General features: G+C 43.8%; 2 protein-coding genes and 1 pseudogene across 3 annotated transcripts in view; 1 reads left to right on the forward strand and 2 right to left on the reverse strand.

Annotated features, from left to right (window-relative positions):
- The window catches only part of LOC308105203 (uncharacterized protein), a gene marked incomplete at its 3' end in the record, with an annotated part of 438,556 nt that overhangs the window by 199,396 nt on the left and 215,239 nt on the right, over positions 1-23,921 (forward strand). The gene's annotated exons all lie outside the window — the stretch shown is intronic.
- The window catches only part of LOC308104377 (semaphorin-4G-like), a 71,776-nt pseudogene continuing 50,659 nt past the window's right edge, over positions 2,805-23,921 (reverse strand). The window contains exons 9-17 of the transcript in view: positions 21,907-22,045; positions 20,861-21,084; positions 19,946-20,060; positions 16,374-16,523; positions 15,593-15,654; positions 13,745-13,995; positions 11,839-12,174; positions 4,711-4,983; positions 2,805-3,009 (exon numbers count right to left, since the gene is read on the reverse strand). The product of the transcript in view is annotated as a semaphorin-4G-like (transcript). The remainder of the gene's footprint in view (positions 3,010-4,710; positions 4,984-11,838; positions 12,175-13,744; positions 13,996-15,592; positions 15,655-16,373; positions 16,524-19,945; positions 20,061-20,860; positions 21,085-21,906; positions 22,046-23,921) is intronic.
- Positions 8,162-9,607, reverse strand: LOC308104378 (exonuclease 3'-5' domain-containing protein 2-like; the record flags this gene model as incomplete). Its single annotated transcript, XM_080454789.1, has 1 exon — positions 8,162-9,607. The coding sequence occupies one exon, from the start codon at positions 9,605-9,607 to the stop codon at positions 8,162-8,164; it is 1,446 nt and encodes a 481-aa protein (XP_080310915.1).

Genomic DNA, 23,921 nt, shown 5'->3' on the forward strand with positions numbered 1-23,921 from the left:
TTTTCATGTTTTCTGAGTGTGAAAGTCCTCTGTAACCAGCTTGTCACTGACACCCGTCTTTTATATTTTTGAGATAACGTTTTTTTTTTTCCTGTAAAATTCGGCAAAAATACGTAGTTTTTGATGGCAAGACTTTTCTTAAACGGCTTACATTACGACCACCAATCACAATGTAAGCCAATTACTAACATCTAACATTTAATTAAATGACGACAATTTTCAACCTATCTTCATATAATTGTTTTTTTTTTTTCAAACAAGATTTAAAAAATGAATATTTAGATTTTTATGAACGCACAAACAATGGCTTCCCTTATAGCAATATTCCTGTAATAGAAAGCCTGCAGCTTCTATTAAAACATGGCTTGTTTTCAGTCTGACAGACAACATGTTTTTGAATGAAAGAGTCATCAACACGGTAATCTCTCAAGAACAGATTCTGCTCTCCGCTTGAATCTGTCGGGGGGGTTCGTCTTAACGTGTACGCACTGACCTAAGTGGGCGTGCCTTCAGATCAGGAAGCAGGCTGTGCTTTACCCAATCAAATGTAGTGGGCGGGATTTACTGTCTGTGCTCTGCTTCCCACTAAAAACAAAACCGAAACTCATTTAACAATAGCGTCCTCGGAGCAGACAAAACCACGGAAAGATATTCACATTTTAACTTGCTCTTTCATCATAGAAACAAGTGGGCTTATAACCAAAACGATCCATGTTCTCTGGGAGAAGTGGTGTTAGTGTTCCGTGTAGAAATATTGTTAGTGGGAATGAAAACATAGTCGCACCACCGGAAGTGAAAGGCTGAAGGCAGACCAAAACCCCGGTGGTATGGTCCACCATATACCCTCTCCCAGAGCCAAGTGAGAGAGCAAAAAACAGCAGAGGGCACTGTTTTTCCTTTTCATTTGGCGATGGGTTCCCAGATTGTCAACACGGTAAAGTCCTGAGTGTTCATTTAACTCTGAGAGTGTACAGATGGAACCAAATGGACCCCAACCGAGTCCATTTGGTTCCATCTGTTCTGTATTCCCAACCTGCCACTCACCTCCTGCACCGTCCAGTCTGTCCAGTGGATCCGATAGCAGCCGGTCGATCCCCGCTGGCCACGCCCCTCTGTGGTCTCCGCCAATGGCAGTCGATCGGACCAAGTCGGTGGGTTTATGGAGTCAGTGGGCTATGGAGTCGTAGCCTGGAAACCAGACCAATCTGCCATCGCAATAATCGCCCTCGGGCAGATTTGGTCCGGCACCGCTCAGTTGTGATTGGATTTCACTCCCTCCGAAGTCGTGAGGGACCCAATCAAGGCCCAGTATGCAAATATGGGGGCGGGTTTATCGCCAGAGGCCATTTTTTTTAATTCGCCCCTTGGAAATGCAGGTTCCACACAGACATTGCAGACTAATATCTACGCCAGGGGTCTTCAACGTTTTCAGGGCAAGGACCCCCTAGCTGAGAGAGAGATAAAGCAGGGACCCCCTACTCTATATTGTATAAAATTGTGTTTCAGATTAAAGTTTTTTCTTTACTTAGACTGCACTTTTTCCCCTCTACACCTCTAGCCTCTTTGCCAAAAATAGCCGATCTACAAGCTCTCAACGCCTCGCAGCGCGAGGCGTTGAGAGCTTGTAGATCTGCTATTTTCGGCTAATGTTCCCCTCAGAAAAGGAATCCTAGGGTTCAAGTGGTTAATGTAAAAAAAAACTAAATCCTATCACACAAAGATTTGGCAGACCCCCCTATAGTAGCTCTGAGGACCCCCCCAGGGGTCCCGGACCCCCTGTTTGAAGACCCTTGATCTACGCAGTGATATTACTCCGTCCATGCCAGGCTGATGGGGTCTGGAGCCTCTGCCTCCTCAACGCGTCTCGTCTTTTCCCTCTGCCACTCCGCCAGCCGCTATAACAACGGAACACTGGCGTCGAGGGAAGAAGAATCCGTTTTGTGATTTCGCTACAATTATATTCCAATAGCAACGGGCGCGGCGCCACCGACAGCTGCAAAGCGTCGATGTTTGTTATTATTGCTATTTACACGAGGACAAAGGGAGGGGGCGGCGGCTTAGATTAGACGTCAGAAATGTTAACGATGTACCCAGGCCAGCCATCTGTGGCACTTTTTTTTTTTTTTTTACAGAAACGCGGCTCTTGGAGGAGCTGTTAACATCTAGGTGTTTGGCACCAACAACAACACTTTGAGTGCATCTGTGTGAAACTCTGTAGAGTCTCTCTAAATATAGGATCTCTACCCAGATCTCGTTGCTCATGCACTGTAGGGCCGACTTCAGTCTCCAGGCCGTGTCCCACATATTGCACCCTTGCGAGACTTCTTCTGACCCATCCGATCCGACCTCTTCTTCTCCTCATTTTGGGCTAAAACACTGAGGTAGGACGGTTACTGCTTTTGTCCTTTAGGGGAACGGGGAGGGGAACGGGACGGGACTCTTAAAGAGTCTAAAATGTTAAGGAGTAGAATTTGGGAGTCCAGTCGTTTGGCGATGTTTGTTTTCCGTGACATTTCTTTGTCCGTTTTGTCAAGTGAAAAAAGGCCGTTATAACACCGTTATAGTCATGGGAGTCACAGAAAAGGCTGCAACGTGTTACGGTTATAGGGTTAGAACGTTGTGACTCACAGCTGCTCTCATTTAAAACATGACAGCAGCGGTGCATACGGCCTAGTCCTCCCCACCACTAGGGGTCAGTAGTCATCATGGCGGGGGAGGGAGGGAGAGTGGGTTAAATAAATATAAATACATTAATTGGGAGAAATGGGAAGCAGGGGGGTGTGTGGTGGGGGGGCGGGTGGGGTCTAGATGGAGCTCTCGTCAGGCTGAGGGTCCAGCTGCGTGTGCTTCCTCTTCTCCAGGATGCGGTTGAGCTCCTCGGTGAAGGAGTGGTAGAGCGGCGACGTGCCCTCCCCCCCCTCGCCGTCCGCCTGCGTCAGCAGCACGTAGCTGTTGCCGTTCATCTTCCTCAGCACGGCGGGCAGCGTCGACGACAGACCGTTGGTGGGCCTGTCAACGACACGAAATGTTAAGACGACGATTAATTGCAATTAACGGCGTAGGGTAAGGGATTTCCTTTGTTAGAATAAGTGTTAGATAGCTCTACTGTATATTCTGATAGTACTCATTGCTATAGAGTGTTCAGTAACAGGAGTCTCCATGTGTACTCTCTCCTGATTGGCTGAAATTTGGTCACCCACCTGAAAATGTGTTTTCTGTTTATTTAGCGATGATTACTATGAGAATATAGCGCTTCTAACCTTTTAACTGTTTTGTTTTTGTTTTAACCAAAAAATATCACTTACTCTACCTTTAAAGATTTCTTTTTTTTAATACTTTTTATTGGGGACAATTATATAGCATATGGCTAAAGTCATTGCATGTAAAGTCACCCCTTTTTTTTCTCTTTTTTTTTACACATCACAAAACGAACCAAAAGACAACATGCAGTCCCCCCCCCCCAAACAAAAACAACGAGCAGCCTAAACAGCACAACAAAGCAAGACAGCAACAACGTAACAGGGAATAAATACCCCCCCCCCCAAAAAAAAAAATAATAAAAAGGAAATGGCCACATCATGGGTCACAGTCATGCGCATCTGTGTCACTTTTTGATTTGAGCTTAAAAAAAAACATTATTTTACATATAATGTATTCAAAAATAGCAGATCTACAAGCTCGTAGCGCGGCACAGCATGCCCAGCTACGAGCTTGTAGATCTGCTATTTTTGAAAAATCGTAAAAATGTGTGTAAATCTTTGAATATATATATTGTTTTAAAGTGAACATTTTTAACTCAAATCTTTGGGGGGGGGTCCCTGGAACAAAATATTTTGAAATGGGGGTCGGCGGCCAAATACATATCATTTTGGGGGTCCTTGACATGAAAAAGTTTGAGCACCACTGATATAGAAACATACGTATTTTCAGAAAACTGTTGGGATTTAGAAGACATTAAAGAATCGGTTTCAGGTCTTAACTCTTTGACTGCCAGAGTATTTTCATAAAGTACTCCCCCAGTGCCAGCAATTTTCGTGTTTTTTTATTTTTATATTATTAATTTTTCTCATGAAAATAATTTAAGGACACATAATTTAAAGACCCAGCACAAATCCGCCACTAGAGAGCAGCACATGACAGCTTGATCATGTCGTTGGGTCTCTCTCACCCTTCTTGATAGATTAGACAAGGAAAAACATGAAAACGGATGTGACGTCGTCCCAGATTGTTTTGATCGGCGAAAAATACGATGTGATACACGACGGCGATGACTGATCGTCACCCAGACCATAGATTATAGAAGAGAACCTGTCCGTTTGTCCGTTATACCGTGTGAAAACCCGTTTATTTACCTATTTTGGACGAAAATGACTGGGGAAAAAAAATCAAAAACCGGAAACGGAATCCAGGTCATGGAACCGGATGCAGATGTCCGTGAAGTAAGTGGAACTCGAGAATAACATTGAATATTAAGCATAGCGCAATCAGAGATTAAACAATGAACGAGCGTCAAGCGCGTCGAACGCGTCGACGGCCAACTGAACAAAGTAGCACTTGACGCGTTATCGCGTCGTCCGCAGTCAAAGAGTTAATGGGTTAATCGATTTAAGATAAATTGTTACATGCCAAAGAATAACTGATGTATTCAATCGAGAGACAGAGAGAGAGAGAGAGAGAGAGAGAGAGGCCTATACGTACCCGTTGGCGAACTCGGCGTCGAGCGGCGGGGGCGGTATCACGACGGGCAGCGGGGGGGGCGGGGGGCGGCGTCCTGCTGGGGGACAGCAGGTCGTCGTCCCCTCCTCCGGCGAGGACCATCTGCAGGAAGCCGTCCCCCAGGTCCTCCAGGTTGGGGACGGACGTGGAGCGGGACCGGGACATGGAGCGGGACAGGCTGCGGCGGCTCTGGCGCCCGTTGCAGTGGCTGGAGATGGTCTTCAGCTCAAACAGAGAGCTGCTCTTACTGTCCAGACCGCCCAGCACCTGCACGTACAGTAAGGGTACAACGGCTCATTGAATTCAATTGATTTAATTGATTATCGAAAATAATTGATTATTGATATTTTAAGGGATAAATAATACTTTCTCGTCTCCTCTCCTCTCCTGGTCCTCCTCACCTCTTCTCTTCTCCTCTCCTCTCCTCACCCCCTCCTACCCTCACCCCTCCCTTCTCTCCCCCCTCTCCTCTCATCACCCCTTCCTCTCCTCTCCTCTCCTTCTCTCCCCCTCTCCTCTCCTCCTCCCCTCACCCCTCCCTTCTCTCCTCTCCTCCGCCTCTCTACTCTCCTCTCCTCTCCTCTCCTCTCCTTCTCTCCCCCTCTCCTCTCCTCCTCCCCTCACCCCTCCCTTCTCTCCTCTCCTCCGCCTCTCTACTCTCCTCTCCTCTCCTCCCCTACCCCCTCTCCTCTCCTCCTCTCTATTCCCCCTCCTCTCCTCTCCTCTCCTCTCCTCTCATCTCATCTCCTCTCCTCTCCTCTCCTCTCCTCTCCTCCCCTACCCCCTCTCCTCTCCTCCTCTCTATTCCCCCTTCTCTCCTCCCCTCTCCTCTCCTCTAGTCAGGGCTGTTAACAAAAAAAGGGGGACACGGTTGACAAAAGCGCCACATTTTTTCTACATGCTCTCCATCACCATAAGTTTCATTTTGGACGGGGAGCCACGTCATCAAGATGGCAGAAGGCGGCCATCTTGGATTTCAAAGATGGCCACCATGTAATATCTATAAGTGCCAATATCTCGGCTTCAAAGCCACTTAGAAGGTCAATCTTGGTGTCAAAATATACATTTTCTGGGTCAAGGAATGCAATAAAGCTGTTGAGAATTCCACTAGATGTTTATTTGTGCCACGATCAAATAAATATGGTCATTCTAGCAACATATTTACATAATTTTCAACTCGGTTAGCAGTCAGACACAGAAAATGGAGCATGAAGTGAATTGACATTCAAATTATCTGTCACATTGACAACTGCAAAGCTCTGTGCAATTCCAGCGTGCCTTCTTGCATGAGCACCTTGCACCACAACCACGTTTACAACCGCACTTGACCAGTTCATTGCAGGCTTTTGACGCCATCGGTAGAATGCTCCACACAGGAAGCCAGACCTGGTTGTTGTCATCCAATGTCCATCCCCATCCTTCTGGACTGGGTGTCGGCTGCTGGGCCAGTTCAGACGTGGACCAGATCCCAGACTGGTAGGCAACTCGCTTCACGTGCTGCAACAGTGAATCTTGCGTTGGTGGAATGTGTTCCATCGTTTTGTTCTTCTGGCAGAACAACTCTCGCCGTGCTTCATTGACAGATTCCAAATCACTTGTCTTATCATACATGATGACTGTGAAACGCTCAAGAAGCTGAAAGTGTTGGGCATCTATGGTCACTGAAGTGTATGAATTTTCTGCCATGTAGTTGAAGGCCTGGGTGACCTCAGGGTAGGACTTCCATGCCACCCATGCTGACTTCTTTCCTTTCCCGCAGAATGCTGATGTTGTGTCACAGCCTGTGTAACAGTGGAAGATGGGAAGTGCTGTGGACTTGTCTTTGCTCAGAGCATGGCAGATGGTGTTTATATGAACATAGGTGTAGTTCTTGCCAGTGCCAAAAGCAACCGAGATGTCTGCAGCTGGATACTTGGTGAGCAGGGCATGGAACTTGCCGATGAGGATAACGACAACATCCGTATCCACAGTGCGTATCAAGCAGGTAGAACAGCCATGTTCCAGGGCATCAAGCAGGTGAATCAATATCCTGGTGTCGGCCTCTTCGTGGTTACATGGCAGCATGGAGTGGCTGGTGTCTGTGCCGACCACTGTGATGCCAGATGTGATGAAGACCAGCTTGCCCTCTGGCCAGGCGGTGGATGCAATCTTCCCAGAGAGAAAGGTAAAGAGTTCCTGCTTGTTTATAGGATCACGCAGGAAATCTGGCCAATTCCCCGGCAGCTTGTTCTGACCAGCCACCTTCCGTCGTATCCCTTTGCCTCGCTTCTCCCTTGTTGACTCTTTTATGCTGCTGGTGATGTAAGTATCCCAGACCACATCAACTCTTTTGGAGATCTACAAAGCCCAATCCATTGTGTGCAAGAGACGAGATTGGCAAGGGGCAGGCAAAAATCTAAACTGTGTAAGGCAAGGGGTCGAAAACCAAAGGGGCAGTCAGAGAAGGCAGAGGTACCGGCAAGGGCTGGGCAAAAACGTAGTATAGAAAACAGAACAGAGATCAGTTAGGGCAAAAAAAATGATTTTGAACAATGCTTGAGAGCTTGGGTAAACACAAGGCAATCTGGCAAGAGACTGGAGAGAGACTGAGGCTTAAGTACTGTAGGCATGATTGCAGGTGAGTGAATGCAGGTGGTCACACTGGCAGGAACCAGATCCAGACACACCCACACCCTAGGGACTAACAGGACACAGGTGGAGATAACTAATAATCACAGGGAGGAGAGACAAGGCAGGTAAACAGTAACTAGGCAGACAGGAAACAATAGGAACGATACTACAAAATAGATAGGAAAAATAGGAAATAACAAGAGTCAGATCTGTCAAAGTTTAATAACACACACACACACACACACACACACACACACACACACACACACACACACACACACACACACACACACACACACACACACACACACACACAGAGATGTTGTGCATAATCTAGACGAAGCATGCATAATTGTGTACATATATTGCCAGAATTTACCAAATTATCTAATATTGGCTGAATTAGTCACTTATTGATATTCCCTATAGTTTTATTGCATTCCTTGGCTTCCTTGGCTCCCCGTCCAAAATGAAACTTATGGTGATGGAGAACACGTAAAAAAAAAATTGCGCTTTTGTCAGCCGTGTCCCCCTTTTTCAAAAATCTGGTCTTAAGCAACCGGGCTACTCCTCTTGTTGTGGTGCTGAGGCTAAAATGTAGTAAGAGATGTAAGAGATGAAGATGCACAATAGCTCTGCACACACGTCATGCGAAGTCCAACATAAACGTTATGCAAAGCCCTGCCAATCAATTGGTCAATTAGAGTTTAATACAATTTATAATATAATCTAAATTAATAATAATTATTATTTAAATGATTTAATATTATTAATTCTTTTGAGGGTCTGATTGGCCTATCAGGGGAATCAGTCAAGCTGAGAGTCTGATCACTGATTAAGGTGGGCGAAAGAAGCCTAAATAATAGCCAGAGCTCTGAACAATAGTCAGTGGCAAGTTTGGAGGCAAGTGGAGTAATCGTGTGCTGATCAACCCCGGACGCACTATGGAGGCCATTTCAATGAAAGGAGTAGGATGAGAATCAGGACGTCCTGAGGGTTCCAATAGCAACCGTACTATGAAAGGGTCTTCACTCTGGAGCTCTCCTTTTCCTTGGGACAGGTACCACGTGGCTTTCGTTTTGTCACAGGTACACAGGGGCTGGCCGTCTGGGGCATGAAGGAAGCAGGTGTCGTTGCCATACAGAGGAGATCTCCTGGAAGGATAGGCTACACCCCGTGGCTTTCCCTTGTTGTTTTTACGAGGGTCTGGGACTTGCCGATCTCCAGACTCTGAGCTATAACTTGTGGTTTTTCGGAGTCTCCGTCTCCTCTCTCCATCCGCGATTTCCTCCTCTCCGTCTAAAAGCATCCGGTGTCTGAAGGGCACGTCCATCAGGCCCTGGAGGCGGGCAGCCAGCTCAGAGTAGGTTCTCCCAGTGGTTGTCGGGGAGCTGGCTTCAGGACCAAGGCCCAGGAGATGGAAGAACAGGGCGATGGATACCTGGGCATCTCTGGCTGCATATGCCATCCGCTCCGGGGTCAGCCGGTCAGCCTCCCGGTCACTGCATCGCAACCTCAGGGATTTGTCCAGAGACACATTCAACACGTCTGCAGCCAGCGACTGCAGACCGAGGCCATTGTTCCGTGCAACTTGCCTCAGTCTCAAGGCGAGGTAGCGCAGGTCCACCGTGCACCCCAAAGACACGCCGTAGTCCAGGGTCAGACGCTTCCCGTCTTCGTAGCGGCCCACGCCAACCTTCAGGATATGGGGGTCGCGGAGCACTTCAATCAGGCTGAGCGGGAAGGACCGCTGGCCACCACGAAAGCACACCAGCCATACCAGTGCACAAAGCCCCGAGTAGGTCGCAATCTGCAGCAGGGAGACTTCGGAGATTCTGTCATTTACTGAAACCCATTCACAGTCAAGGCCGAGGACTGGGAAGTGTGACAGTTCCTTTCGCAGCGAGGGCCACAGCTGTTCCCACTGTTCTTCAGAGCGCACCATCACTGGCTTCACCCGCAGCAGCTGCTCAGGAGACGGCAGTCGAACAGAAGGGGACAGTTGTGCAGTCGCAGTTTGACAATGAACAGCTTCGATCTCCTTTTCAACGCAACGTAGTGTTCGCGTAGGCTGACACTCCAAGGCCTTGACTTCTTTTTTGATAGGACTCGATGGAGACACAGGTTGAACTGCTATTTGTGCAGACTGACACTCCACGAAATAATAATCTTTGACGGGGCACGACACAAGTCGAGCTACCTCCTGAACGGGAGGCCGCTTCTTCCTCTGCGTCCGAAACACCCGCCATAATACGAGCCCTCCCAAAGAGGCTCCTAGCATTGTGGTTAGACTGGTGGTTAGGGATCCTCGTGGTGTCATCACAGCTTTTAGTGGTATTCGTCTTCTTGAGCAGGATGGAAAATTGCAAACCTTTTGCCTAGTCAATGGGCTCCTTTGTGATTCTGATTCTGCATCCCCTTTGCGCTTCGAAACCTGCAGCACCGACCTCACCCACACGCACGTTATTGTCTGTCTGCACGTTAGTGGCCGTCTGCATATTTGGAAGTAGCTGCTCCTACGCCTTATATTGTTATGGCTGAGTCGGAGTGACATGAGTGTGACGACGTGTTCCACCGACCAGCCGGTCCCCGATTTTTTTTTGTTGTTGTTGCATTCCTAAGCCAATAATTAGGTGACCAGCGGACCGGTAGGCAGCGGTTCCGGTAGGAGACACAAAGGAGACTATTTGTGTCTCCTACCGGAACCGCTGCCGGTCATCAAATTATTGATTGATTGACTAATCGATAGGAAAAAAGTCATTTTGGGGGTGAACTATCCCTTTAAGCCAATTTGAATATACTAGATAAGAGCTTCAGGCCCTCACATCTACGTCGCCGATCCGACCTCATAGTGTCTGGGGCTTTGTCAAAGTACCCATTGTACCCTGTCTGTCTGTCTGTCTGTCCCTTTTGTGCCCATATATGGGGATCTCTGTATCTGTCTGTCTACCTGTGTCCGTTGTATGCCCATATATGGAGGTCTCTGTATCTGTCTGTGTACCTGTGTCCGTTGTATGCCCATATATGGAGGTCTCTGTATCTGTCAGTCCTTGTCACTCCCATTAGTCAATTTTAATTTAGGAAGATAATCGATTATAAGCATTATAGGTTAAAAAAAACTTCAAAAACCACTCAAAAACGTTCAAAAGAAAATAATGAAAATAGCAAATCTACAACCTTTACCCGCTACTCATTACTAGATCAATCGAAAAAGAAGAACGCGGCTATTTTATGCTTTGGCTATTCAAAAATAGCAGATCATTATACAAGCTCATGATATTTTTGACACACATTTGTGCAAAACTTTGAATATATATACATTTTTAAACTCAAGTCTTTGCTTCTGGGGGTCCCTGGAACAAAATATTTAGAGATGGGGCTCAAAATAAATACGTATCATTTTGGGGGGGTCCTTGACATGAAAGTGTTTGAGAACCACTGATATTATAGCAACATAAGTTTTTCAGAAAACTGTTTAGAAGACATTTGTAGATGCGTTTACGGATTGATCCGCTTATTTCTGTCGCTCGGAAATAGTTTTTTCTTATTTTTCGTATATATCTGTCGTGTATCTGATGTCAGTGCATTGTTATAGGGCGCCGCCATTACTGTTTACAAATCTGTTTTACTGAAATCACGTTCGTCTCGCGATACTTCCACCCGCCGGTCTGGAGAGCGGCGGGTGGAAGTATCGCGAGACGAGATTTCAAACGACAGAAATAAGCGGATTTAGCCAAGCACCAAAGACTCCCCTTCTGAGCTGCTGTAGGGAGGTGGGGGGGGGTCCCCGAAATGGAGAACATCGCTCGTTATGAACTGGGGGTCCTGGACCACTCTTATGATTACATGACATTACATTACAGTCATTTACAGTCATTGCCTATTGACTTTGTCGTTTTTTTTCTGGCATCTCATGCATGTCACGCAGGACATGTGCTATTTCCACTTATTTCCACTCTGTGCCACTAGGGGCAGCAGCGGTCTACTGCCTAGAGCTGCCTACAGTTAGTCAGTGTATCCTCTCATACTTTACTATACACTTTTGTATTATGTTTTGACACTTGCTTTGGAAAATGTAAACGTATTTTTTCTCATGCCATAGCTCATAGACGCTTTTATCCAAAGCGACTTACAATAAGTGCATTCAACATAGGTAGGGAACGAAACTACTAATCACCAGAAGTCTTAAGTGCATTTACTGCAAAAACAAGCAACCAAGAGTATACCTAGCGCTAAGGTAAAAGTGCAATATATATATCAGCTACCTACTTTCTTAAACAGATGAGACAAATAGCTAAATCAAATGAGCAAGAGCTAAAACAAATAATTGTATCGACTAAACAAGATCCAATAAAACAATACAACAATAAAACAATAGTTCGTACAACTAGTTAACAACAAGTAGGCCAGGCAAAGAGGAAGGGTAGTGTATGATGAGTTAACAACCTCAAATAACGGTAAGAAAATGCCTAGGGCGAAATTATCTTTTTTAAGTAACTTTCCACCACTAACCTGCAGGCCCTGCTGGGAGAACTTGGGGGGCCGCAGGATGGGCCCCCTGCTGGTGCAGAAGGTGACGTAGAGCAGCACCACGGTCAGCACCAGACACAGACCGCCCAGCACCGCCACCAGAGAGATGTACATGGCCTCCATGTGCCTGTAGGAGCGCAGCTCCGGACCCCCGGGGGGCAGCAAGGGGGCGGGCGGCGAGGGCAGGGGCGGGGGCCGCCCGGTGGGAGGACCGTCGTCCGTGGAGGAGACGGCGGGCGAGGAGGAGGTGGTGGGAGGAGCGGGAGGAGCCTCGGCCGTTACGGTGGGCTCCACGGGGAAGGAGGGGTCCGTGTGCACCTGGACCATGTTGGAGGAAGGAGCACACACATGGGTTTTTACCAAAAATATGGAAAAAGGGAACGGTGACGTCACCCATTGGTTTCTACAGACCGTAAATGAAGCCGATTGTTCAGTAACGTGCGATCCGCCATCTTTAATATATACCACTGGGCACGTCGGAACTCAAACGCTATTGCTTGAGACCAGACATGTGACCAAGGAACCGGAAAACAACCCCCAAAGAATACTATTGGTTCGGTAGCTTGTCAATCAAGAGTGGGGGTGGGGAATGAATGCTATTGGTTGGGTAGCTTGTCAATCAAGAGTGGGGGTGGGGAATGAATGCTATTGGTTGTGTAGGTTGTCAATCAAATCATCCCGCCCCTCCTGGAGCATAGCCTACTTTATCGTCAATTTTAGAATAAATGGGACCATAGTTTAGCAAAACGCATATCATGATGATTGAAAGGAGACTTTAAACTAGCGACTGGAAGCATATAGTATTTATGACATTATGATTTTTATTAAGGTAAGAAAATCAAGTCTAAAGTTCGTCAAAAACCCCTCCGCTTACAATGAGAGAATATTCCTTCTGACGCCTGCAGGGGTAAAACAGCGCCATACAGGCCATTCATATGAACTGTCTCTCTTCCGTATCGGCCTCATTGTAAATATGTCTGGCTGGCCCCTTGGTTTTTACCCAAGCCCCCAGAGCCACGGTACAACAGTGAAGCGGCTGTCATCTGGTGGTAATATCTGGGATTGCAATACTTCCGCATTTAAAACGCCACTGCGCAAGCGTCTACCGTTTGAAACCCTAGTGCGCCTGCTCAGTGCTCAGGACTTCCGCATTTGGGCACCCAAATTTGGTGCCCAAATGTGGTGCTTCAAACCTGTAAGGTAGACGCCTCCTCCGGCTCTGATTGTCCCGGGACAATATAGTTGTCCCGGGAAAGACGCGCTGTGATTGGCCAGTAGTCAGGAAGCTTGCCTTCTCCAAAATGGCGGCCGCGATACAGGTCGCTGCAATGAACTGCAGAGGCCAATGAGGTATCTAGGTTTCTATATCTATGCTTCAAACGCCAGTGAGCAACTTTCATTGAAAATAAAGGTAAGATAAGTGATATTTTTTGTTGTTTTGTTTTTTTGTACTATATTCTGATAGTAATCATTGCTACGGAGCGTTTGTTCGGTCACAGGGGTCTCTCCAGCTCTAAACAGAATATAGTATATTTTCAGGTAGGTGACAACATTTAAGCCAATCAGGAGAGAGCACTGAAAATGCATTTTCTGTTTAATAAAGAGCTGGAGAGACATGGGAGACTCCTTTTACTGAACAAACACTAGCAACGAGTACTATCACAATATAGAGCTATTTAACACTTATTTTAACAAAAGAAAGTCACTTACCCTACCTTTAATTGGTGGGGGCGGGGCAGTCTGCCCTCTAGATATATTATAATAATAATAAGGTTATATAATATGTTTTTTACTTATCATTGCTGTTGGGGGAGAAACCTCTTATCTCCATATTCTAACCTTTTGTGTGTTTTACGTAAATCAACGCCCTGACCTTTCCACCACTGACCTTGACCGTGTAGAGGCGGACGGGCACCCAGACGGCGTTCTCCACGGCGAAGCACCGGTACGTCCCGGCCTGCTGGGGCCGGGCGCCCAGGATGAGGAGGCCGTCGGTGCCGATCCGATACCCGGAGGTGAGGCTGTAGCCCTGGAGCTCCCGTCCGTTCAGCATCCAGCGGGGCGTGGCCAGGTTGGAGCGCAGCTCACACTGCAGGAGCACGTCGTCCCCCGCCATGACAGAGCGCCTACGACTCAGCACTATGAGAGAGAGAGAGAGAGAGAGTATATCATATATATATATATAGAGAGAGAGTATATATAATAGAGCTGGTTGCTTGTTTCTCTCGCAAAATCTGGCAACACTGGTCAAAACGTCGTTCTGCGTTGCTGCTGTAAATAACGTTTTTTAAAAGCTTTCTGAAAGTGAGTTGCGAGCCAATTCTTTAGCTTCACTCAAACTATGAAACGATAGAAGAGGCAAAGTTAGGCGAAGTTGACAGAACACATCTTAAGGGTGATGTCAACTTTTTTCATCCCCTACAAATTGCTCAAGTGTGGACGGACGGATACATCGATCGATCGATCCTTATTGATCCAACGGGCAAATGCAGTTGTCAGTACTGCAGTTATTAAACACATCGACAGATACAGAAAGTGATGCAGCTAGGAGTAGATATAGGAGATAAGGAGATATACATATCGTCGCTGTCCGGCGCAAACCTCCTATCATTTCAACTATTTTATTTTATTTAATAAATCAGTGCTATTGAACACCCTTTACGTCTGTGTGTTGGTTTTACAAATATTGAACCAATGCAAAAGTATTAAAAAGCACTTCTGACTAAACCGCCTAACACCATTGGATCCTCAAACTGTCAGTCAAACCACCTAACTCCACCCCCTCTCCACTGCGTGGCACACAGAGCAGCTGCAGAACAAACTTTATAATGACTCAGTTTTCATTCTAAATCAATGATGAACATAACCATCTCCACATTAATGCTCAACAAGTGGTGGAAAAAGTACTCAAATTCTTTACTTAAGTAAAAGTACCAATACTGCAATATAGAAGTACTCTGTTACAAGTAAAAGCCCAGAATTCAAAATGTAATTGAGTAAAAGTACACAAGTATTGGCATCAAAATGTAGTTAAAGTACCAAAAGTAAAAGTACTAACATGTTTGAAAATAGCAGATCTACAATCTCACAACGCGTCGCATCGCAACGCGTTGTGAGCTTGTAGATCGGCTATTTTCAAATAGCCTAGGTATAAAATAGGGCTAAAGTGGTTAATGTATGTTTCATAATATCATAATAATATTATGATAATATTATATCATAATATAAAAATGTATATCTGAAAAGTAACTAGTAACTAAAGTTTTCAAATAATTGTAGTGGAGTAAAAGTACAATATTTGGCTCTGAGATGCAGTGGAGTAGAAGTAAAAGTATTGGAAATTGGAAATACTCAAGTAAAGTACAAATACCTCAATATTTGAACTGTACTTAAGTAAATGTACTTAGTTACTTTCCACCACTGATGCTCAAAACCTCCTAACTCCACTTGAGCTGTATTTGGGTAAAGTGATGATAATATAAATACACATGCAAGTATCTGACAATGTATAAAGTCACCATAACAACTTTAATGAGGCAGTGTTGTGTTGTTTTAAAAACATTTCTATTTTGGACATAGTTGGTTTCTGCCCGACAGCAGAGATATACTTCTCTGTGTGTGTGTGTGTGTGTGTGTGTGTGTGTGTGTGTGTGTGTGTGTGTGTGTGTGTGTGTGTGTGTGTGTGTGTGTGTGTGTGTGTGTGTGTGTGTGTGTGTGTGTGTGTACGTTACCGTACCGTTCCCAGTGCTGTTCCTACAGCCTCTGCTACCTCTCAGCATGTCCTGGACCAGATTGTTTCTGCAGTGAACATACATTAATATCACAGACAGAATAGTTACTGACACACAGAAATACATCAATAACACCTCCTTTTAAAAATAAAAATAAAACCAGCAACATTTCTCAGCTCATTAATTGTCTTTTGACAGGTGTTTAGCAGGTGTGCGTGCGTGCGTGCGTGATGCAACGCATTGTGAGCTTGTAGATCTGCTATTTTCAAAAGATTTTCATTTTTCAAGACACATTTTATACATTCGAAAACTTGTGAAATGGAACATTCTGCATAATGAGTACTTTCTACTTTTGGTACATTAAAGGAGGAGTTCACCCAAAAAATTACTTATTTTCTATCAATTGCACACCCTATGAAGCCTTGAATTTATGGATTTATTTTTGTTTTTATGGCATTCCTAAGCCAATAATTTGATGACCGGGTGTGTATCCGGTAGGAGACACAAATAATCTACTTTGTGTCTCCTACCGGATACATTAGCCGGTAGGAGACGGGAATCAAATTATTGGCTTAGGAATGCCACAAAAACACAAATAAATCCATGGATTCAAAGGCTTCATGGGGTGTGTAATTGATAGAAAATAAGTCATTTTTTGGGTGAACTACTCCTTTAAGTACATTTTGATACCAATACTTTTGTACTTTTACTCAAGTCATTTCTACATTACAAGTATTAGTACAAACTTTGAGTTATTTTTCCACCACTGCCCCCCCCCCCCCTCACCTCTTTGGGCGTGAGGACATCTCCACACACAGCCTGCCGTCCCACACGCAGTAGGGGTCCCGGGAGAAGATGCAGTCGTAACAGGAGATGTAGCGCTGGCAGGCCGACATGGGCACCCGGACCACGCCCGAGTAGGAGCCCACGTACACACTGTGCTGTCACAAGCAAAAACAACATGATTCATAACACACTGTGCTGTCACAAGCAAAAACAACATGATTCATAACACACTGTGCTGTCACAAGCAAACACAACATGATTCATAACACACTGTGCTGCAGTGGTGGAAAGTAACTAAGTAAATTTACTTAAGTACTGTACTTAAGTACAATTTTGAGGTATTTGTACTTTACTTGAGTATTTCCAATTTCCAATACTTTTACTTCTACTCCACTACATCTCAGAGGCAAATATTGTACTTTTACTCCACTACAATTATTTGAAAACTTTAGTTACTAGTTACTTTTCGGATATAAATTATTATATTATAAAACATACATTAACCACTTTAGCCATATTTTATACCTAGGCTATTTGAAAATAGCCGATCTACAAGCTCACAACGCGTTGTGAGCTTGTAGAACTGCTATTTTCAAATATGTTTGTACTTTTACTTTTGGTACTTTAAGTACATTTTGATGCCAATACTTTTGTACTTTTACTCAAGTAAATTTTGAATTCTTGACTTTTACTTGTAACAGAGTATTTTTATATTGCAGTATTGGTACTTTTACTTAAGTAAAGAATTTGAGTACTTTTTCCACCACTGCTGTGCTGTCACAAACAAACACAACATGATTCATAACACACTGTGCTGTCACAAACAAAAACAACGTGATTCATAACACACTGTGCTGTCACAAACAAAAACAACGTGATTCATAACACACTGTGCTGTCACAAGCAAAAACAACATGATTCATAACACACTGTGCTGTCACAAGCAAAAACAACATGATTCATAACAACACTGTGCTGTCCAGTGGTGGAAAAAGTACTCAAATTCTTTACTTAAGTAAAAGTATCAATACTGCAATATAAAAATACTCTGTTACAAGTAAAAGTCCAGAATTAAAAATTTACTTGAGTAAAAGTACAAAAGTATTGGCATCAAAATGTACTTAAAGTACCAGAAGTAAAAGTACTAATATTTGAAAATAGCAGATCTACAAGCCCACAACGCGTCGCGATGCGACGCGTTGTGAGCTTGTAGATCGGCTATTTTCAAATAGCCTAGGTATAAAATAGGGCTGAAGTGGTTAAAGCATGTTTCATTATATCATAGTTTATATCTGCAAAGTAACTAGTAACTAAAGTTTTCAAGTAAATGTAGTGGAGTAAAAGTACAATATTTGCCTCTGAGATGTAGTGGAGTTGAAGTAAAAATATTGGAAATTGGAAATACTCAAGTAAAGTACAAATACCTCAAAATTGTACTTAAGTTCAGTACTTAAGTAAATGTACTTAGTTACTTTCCACCACTGGTGCTGTCACAAGCAAAAACAACATGATTCATAACACACTGTGCTGTCCAGTGGTGGAAAAAGTACTCAAATTCTTTACTTAAGTAAAAGTATCAATACTGCAATATAAAAATACTCTGTTACAAGTAAAAGTCCAGAATTAAAATTTACTTGAGTAAAAGTACAAAAGTATTGGCATCAAAATGTACTTAAAGTACCAGAAGTAAAAGTACTAAATATTGAAAATAGCAGATCTACAAGCTCACAACGCGTCGCGATGCGACGCGTTGTGAGCTTGTAGATCGGCAATTTTCAAATAGCCTAGGTATAAACATAGGGCTGAAGTGGTTAAAGCATGTTTCATTATATCATAGTTTATATCTGCAAAGTAACTAGTAACTAAAGTTTTCAAGTAAATGTAGTGGAGTAAAAGTACAATATTTGCCTCTGAGATGTAGTGGAGTAGAAGTAAAAAATATTGGAAATTGGAAATACTCAAGTAAAGTACAAATACCTCAAAATTGTACTTAAGTTCAGTACTTAAGTAAATGTACTTAGTTACTTTCCACCACTGGTGCTGTCACAAGCAAAAACAACATGATTCATAACACACTGTGCTGTCACAAGCAAAAACAACATGATTCATAACACACTGTGCTGTCACAAACAAACACAACACGATTCATAACACACTGTGCTGTCACAAACAAACACAACACGATTCATAACACACTGTGCTGTCACAAACAAACACAACACGATTCATAACACACTGTGCTGTCACAAACAAAAACAACATGATTCATAATACAACTTAAAGGGATATTTCACTTTCAAAAAAACTCTTGGTCATTTTATCGTCTACTCAGGCTTTTGTAAGCCCCCCAGACCGTTTTTAAGTTGCTTGATTCAGTATTTAGATATTTGAGATTCATTTTTATCAGACACGCCCCCTTCCTATACAAACCCATTATAACTTCAAACTCCATTTCTAACATGTTAGATTCATCAAAAACACCCGTCCTTGGTTCTGCTGACTCACCCTGCCCTCCTAATACGCGAGGGGGCCGTGTTTTTTCGCTAACTTTTTTCATTTATTTTTAATATTTTTTTTGGAAAAAAAAAAAAAAAAAAAATACAATAAAAAATTTAAATAAAATAAATGAAAAAAGTAATCGAAAAAACACGGCCCCCTCACGTATTAGGAGGGCAGGGTGAGTCAGCAGAACCAAGGACGGGTGTTTTTGATGAATCTAACAGGTTAAAAATGGAGTTTGAAGTTATAATGGGTTTGTATAGGAAGGGGGCGTGTCTGATAAAATGATTATCAAATATCTAAATACTAAATCAAGCAACTTAAAAACGGTCTGGGGGCTCACAAAAGCCTGAGTAGACGATAAAATGACCCAAAGTTTTTTTGAAAGTGAAATATCCCTTTAATACATCTATTTGTAAAATTCACGGAATTGGAGCCAGAGGGGCCTCTATGAGTCCCTCATACCCACATTGCGCCGTCAATCCGACTGATACGCCCATATATGGGCGTATCAGGGCCCCCAGGGGACACATGCACAATTGGTGTTAGCAAACGGTTTATGTCGTGTCTGACATCAGTGCATGTTACATTGGACACGCCCCCTCCCCCATGCTCTCTATAGAGCGTCGCAGTTCCCGCCCACTTCCTGTTTTTTTTGGTGCCGGAAGAAAAAACTCAATGCATTTTTCCATTGACATTTCAAAAATATTTATATCTATTAATGTAAGCCTCGAATCAAGCCATCATGACATGACATGAATCATGACCATAAAACGTTTTTTTTCTGTGATTTTTTTTTATTTTATATTTAATTATATGATATACTATATTTAATAAATACCCTTTGTTTTGCCGTTTTCAAAAAAAAATAATCACAGAATCAAACATTTTATGGTCATGATTCATGTCATGTCATGATGGCTTGATTCGAGGCTTAAATTAATAGATATAAATATTTTTGGAAATGTCAATGGAAAAATGCATTGAGTTTTTTCTTCCGGCACCAAAAAATACAGGAAGTGGGCGGGAACTGCGACGCTCTATGATTGATCTCTATAACACCATAAACCTACAGTGACGGGGATAGGACCATGCTCTCTATGGGTTGAGCTTTGTCAAACAGCTGCAGCTCCTCTATGATGTGCATCTCCCCATCGATCTCCACCGCTCTGTGCAGCCAGCCGTCATCTGGACCACCACACACACACACACACACACACACACACACACACACACACACACACACACACACACACACACACACACACACACACACGCACACGCACACGCACACGCACACGCACAACGCACACGCCACACCACACACACGCACGCACGCACGCACGCACGCACGCACGCACACACACACGCACACACGCACGCACGCACGCGTCAGTAGTTCTCATTGTCTATCCCTATACAGTACATAGTTATGTAGTCAAGCCCCTAGCAAGGACCCCCCTGAGTCTATACATTTATGGAAGGATGTTTGTTATCGCTTAAAAATGTAACTTTATAATTTTGTGGGACATAATGCTATGTAGTTGTTAAAAGTGACATAGTGCTGCGTTAACCACTTCATCCTTTAAAGGGATAGTTCAGCCAAAAAAAACAAACATATTTTCGATTACACACCCCATGAAGCCTTGAATTCATTTTAGTTTTTGTCGCATTCCTGAGCCAATAATTTGATGACCGGAGGAAAGATGCTAACGTCTCCGGTAGGAGACTCAAAGTTGACACTTTGAGTCTCCTACCGAATTACTGACTTATCGACAAAAAAAAAGAAAAAGGCCATGAATTCAAGTCTCCATGGGATGCGTAATTGATAGAAAAAAAGTCATTTTGGAGGTGAACTATCCCTTTAATCCACTTAAAAATAGCTGATCTAAAAACTCGCAGTATCGGATCGACCTTAGAAGAGACGTAGAAAACGTAAAAAAAAAGAAAAAAAAACGTTTGGCCAGACCAATACATCACGTACTCACCGGTCCCCAAAAACAGAACGGTGTACACGTTGCCGTCCACCGCCGGCAACCTTGTGCACGGCGATCTTCACGTAGTTGACGCTCCTCTTGAACAGCAGAGGCCGGGCGCCCACCGGCTGAACCTGGCCCGCCATCAACGGGTGTCTCCTGGCGAAGGTCAGCACCGTGTCCGGGAGGTCACGAGACGAGTTGATGCCCTGTGACCTGTGGACGTCTGTTATGCACTGTGGAGAGAGAGAGAGAGAGAGAGAGAGAGAGAGAGAGAGAGAGAGAGAGAGAGAGAGAGAGAGAGAGAGAGAGAGAGAGAGAGAGAGAGAGAGAGAGAGAGAGAGAGAGAGAGAGAGAGAGAGAGAGAGAGAGAGGGAGGGAGGAGGGGGGGGGGAGAGGGGGAGAGAGAGAGAGAGAGAGAGAGAGAGAGAGAGAGAGAGAGAGAGGGAGGGAGAGACAGAGACAGAGACAGAGACAGACGAGACGGAGACGGAGACGGAGACAGAGACAGAGACAGAGACAGAGGACATCAAACAAGAACAAACAAACAACAAATTACACATTATCTACATAGTTACACATGGTACCTGAGATAAGATATAAAGGTCTGTGAGCATACAGCAGACGTATACTGTACATGATATACTTATGGACGTTAAGTTAAGGTGCTGGAAAAACACACACAAAAGATGGGATTAAGGTGCAAAATGTCAGTGCGTGTCGACCGCATAATCCCCATAAGGTAGACTGACACTGGTATAATAGACGGTCGTCAAGCTCGCTGAAAATAGCAGATCGTCAAGCTCACAGCGTGACGCGTTGTGAGCTTGTCGATCTGCTATTTCAGCGAAAGCTTTTCCCACAATAAAAGAAAACAGAAAGACACTAGCATTGAGCCCTGAGGGACTACGGTTACCCATGTGGGGTTTAAGCGGTTCATAGGTTTCTGTCTGACAGCAACGATATGGTCATGTGTATTATGCATTTTTGTCATCCATCAATCAATCAATCAATCAATCAATCAATCAAATATAAAGCTGATGAAGGGGAGATCTTACAGAGCCAGGTCTTGGTTCAGGAACCTTCCCCGTGTACTCCCTCCACTTGTTGTCCTGGACCTCCATGAAGGCTCCCTCGAAGGCCTTCTGGATATCTGAGAAGGAGTACTGACAGATAGCAGACGCTTTGATGTTCTTCCTGAAAAGACAACAAACACATTGATGTTCTTTATTAGAATTGAGACGTATAGCACCTCGTTTTCGAGGAGGGTCTTCAAAGACTATAGTCTGGTAAACCATCCCGGTCACGTGAATTCATATTATTATCATGCGTCTTCTGCAGACCGGTCGGTCTGATGGCCCCAAGCAAGCGATGGTTTGGGCGGATTTGCAGAAACTAAAGCGTGGAAGAGCCAATTAGCGTCTCGTCAATCACAGGGCCCTGAGCGCAGACAGATGCTGATAGGCTCCAAGGTTATTCTACTTAATCTAACGAAACAACGAAAACTAACTTAACTGAACTAAATAAAATAAAAAACTATAACTAACTTAAACAGTATTTTTTGTTTACAAAACTAACTCAAGCGAACTGAAATTAGAGACAACATGCCCTTTGTTTCCGTTTATCTCGTTAATAATTTATATATTTTTAAATGGAATCTTTTGTTGAGTTTTTATCACACAATACTTACTCTGACCTTTTAGAATCCTGTACCTGACAAATGTATGAAAAGAAACTAAAACTAACACTAAAACTAAGTGTTGTCGAATAAAAAATGAAATAAAAACTAGAGAACCCGCTCTAAAACTAGTAAAAGTAACTGAATTAGAAAAATAAATTCAAAACAAACTAAAACTAAACTAAGCTATAACCTTGAGGCTCTTCCACTTTTTAGTTTCTGCAAAAACGCCCACTCAGCGCTTCATGGGGCCAGACCATAGAGTTATCTAGAGGGCCTTCATGGGGCCAGACCATAGAGTTATCTAGAGGGTCTTCATGGGGCCAGACCATAGAGTTTTCTAGAGGGCCTTCATGGGGCCAGACCATAGAGTTATCTAGAGGGTCTTCATGGGGCCAGACCATAGAGTTATCTAGAGGGCCTTCATGGGGCCAGACCATAGAGTTATCTAGAGGGCGGATTGCCCAGCTATTCATTTCTATTAAAGTGCTCAGTGGCGTTTTGAAGCACCCGGAAGTAAGACATATTGGTTCCATGGAACCAATACGGATCCATTCCATTGGTTCCATAGGTCGTGACGCGTCGTGAGCATGCGCACAAACGGGAGATGCACGCGCAGTAGCATTTTAAGTGCATTCTCAGATTTGACCACCAGGGGGCTTGGGCCAGACCGACCGGTCTGCAGAAGACACATGAACGCTAATGTGAATTCACACGACCGGGACGGTTTACCAGGCTATTCAAAGACACTTATACAATATAAACACACTTAACCACTTAAAACTCAGCATAATTAATGTTTTCCAGGGAATACTTGCGCGGAAAATAGCCAATCTACAAGCTTACAACGTGTCAACCAATAAATCAACCAGACAATATCACAATACCAAAAGGTGACAAAAAAAGAAGAGGAGAAAATGAAACAAAAATAAAGACAAAACAACACAAAGTCAGTGTTATACTCCAAGAAGGCACCAAAAATGGCATTCATTAAAAATCTGAAATATCGATTTACAATTTAGGCATTTAGCAGACGCTCTTAATCCAGAGCGATTTACAGTAAGCAAGGAAAACACAAGGTCATACGTAAAATGCATAGAAATAGTAATCTATAGGATCATAGGTAAACCAATAACCTATCATCAGTCTAAACAGTATAATATTAAAAAATCAATAATTTGTACATTGATACTATTCACACTATAGGATGCCCAGTCCAGTCAACAAATGAACCTGGCATCTGTCTACACAAGTAAGACGCGCGAACGCGGGAAGCGAACGCAAAAAAAAAAAAAAAAATCTAATTTTTTTTTGTTTTTTTTTTAAGTAACCAAAAAAAAACTTTGAATGTTTTTGAACAATTCAACAAAGTGTTTGAAGTGCCTGTTTCACCCA

This window comes from Gymnoscopelus braueri, assembly GCF_963280865.1.
Source record: "Gymnoscopelus braueri genome assembly, chromosome: 17".
In the NCBI taxonomy this organism is placed as follows: domain Eukaryota; kingdom Metazoa; phylum Chordata; class Actinopteri; order Myctophiformes; family Myctophidae; genus Gymnoscopelus; species Gymnoscopelus braueri.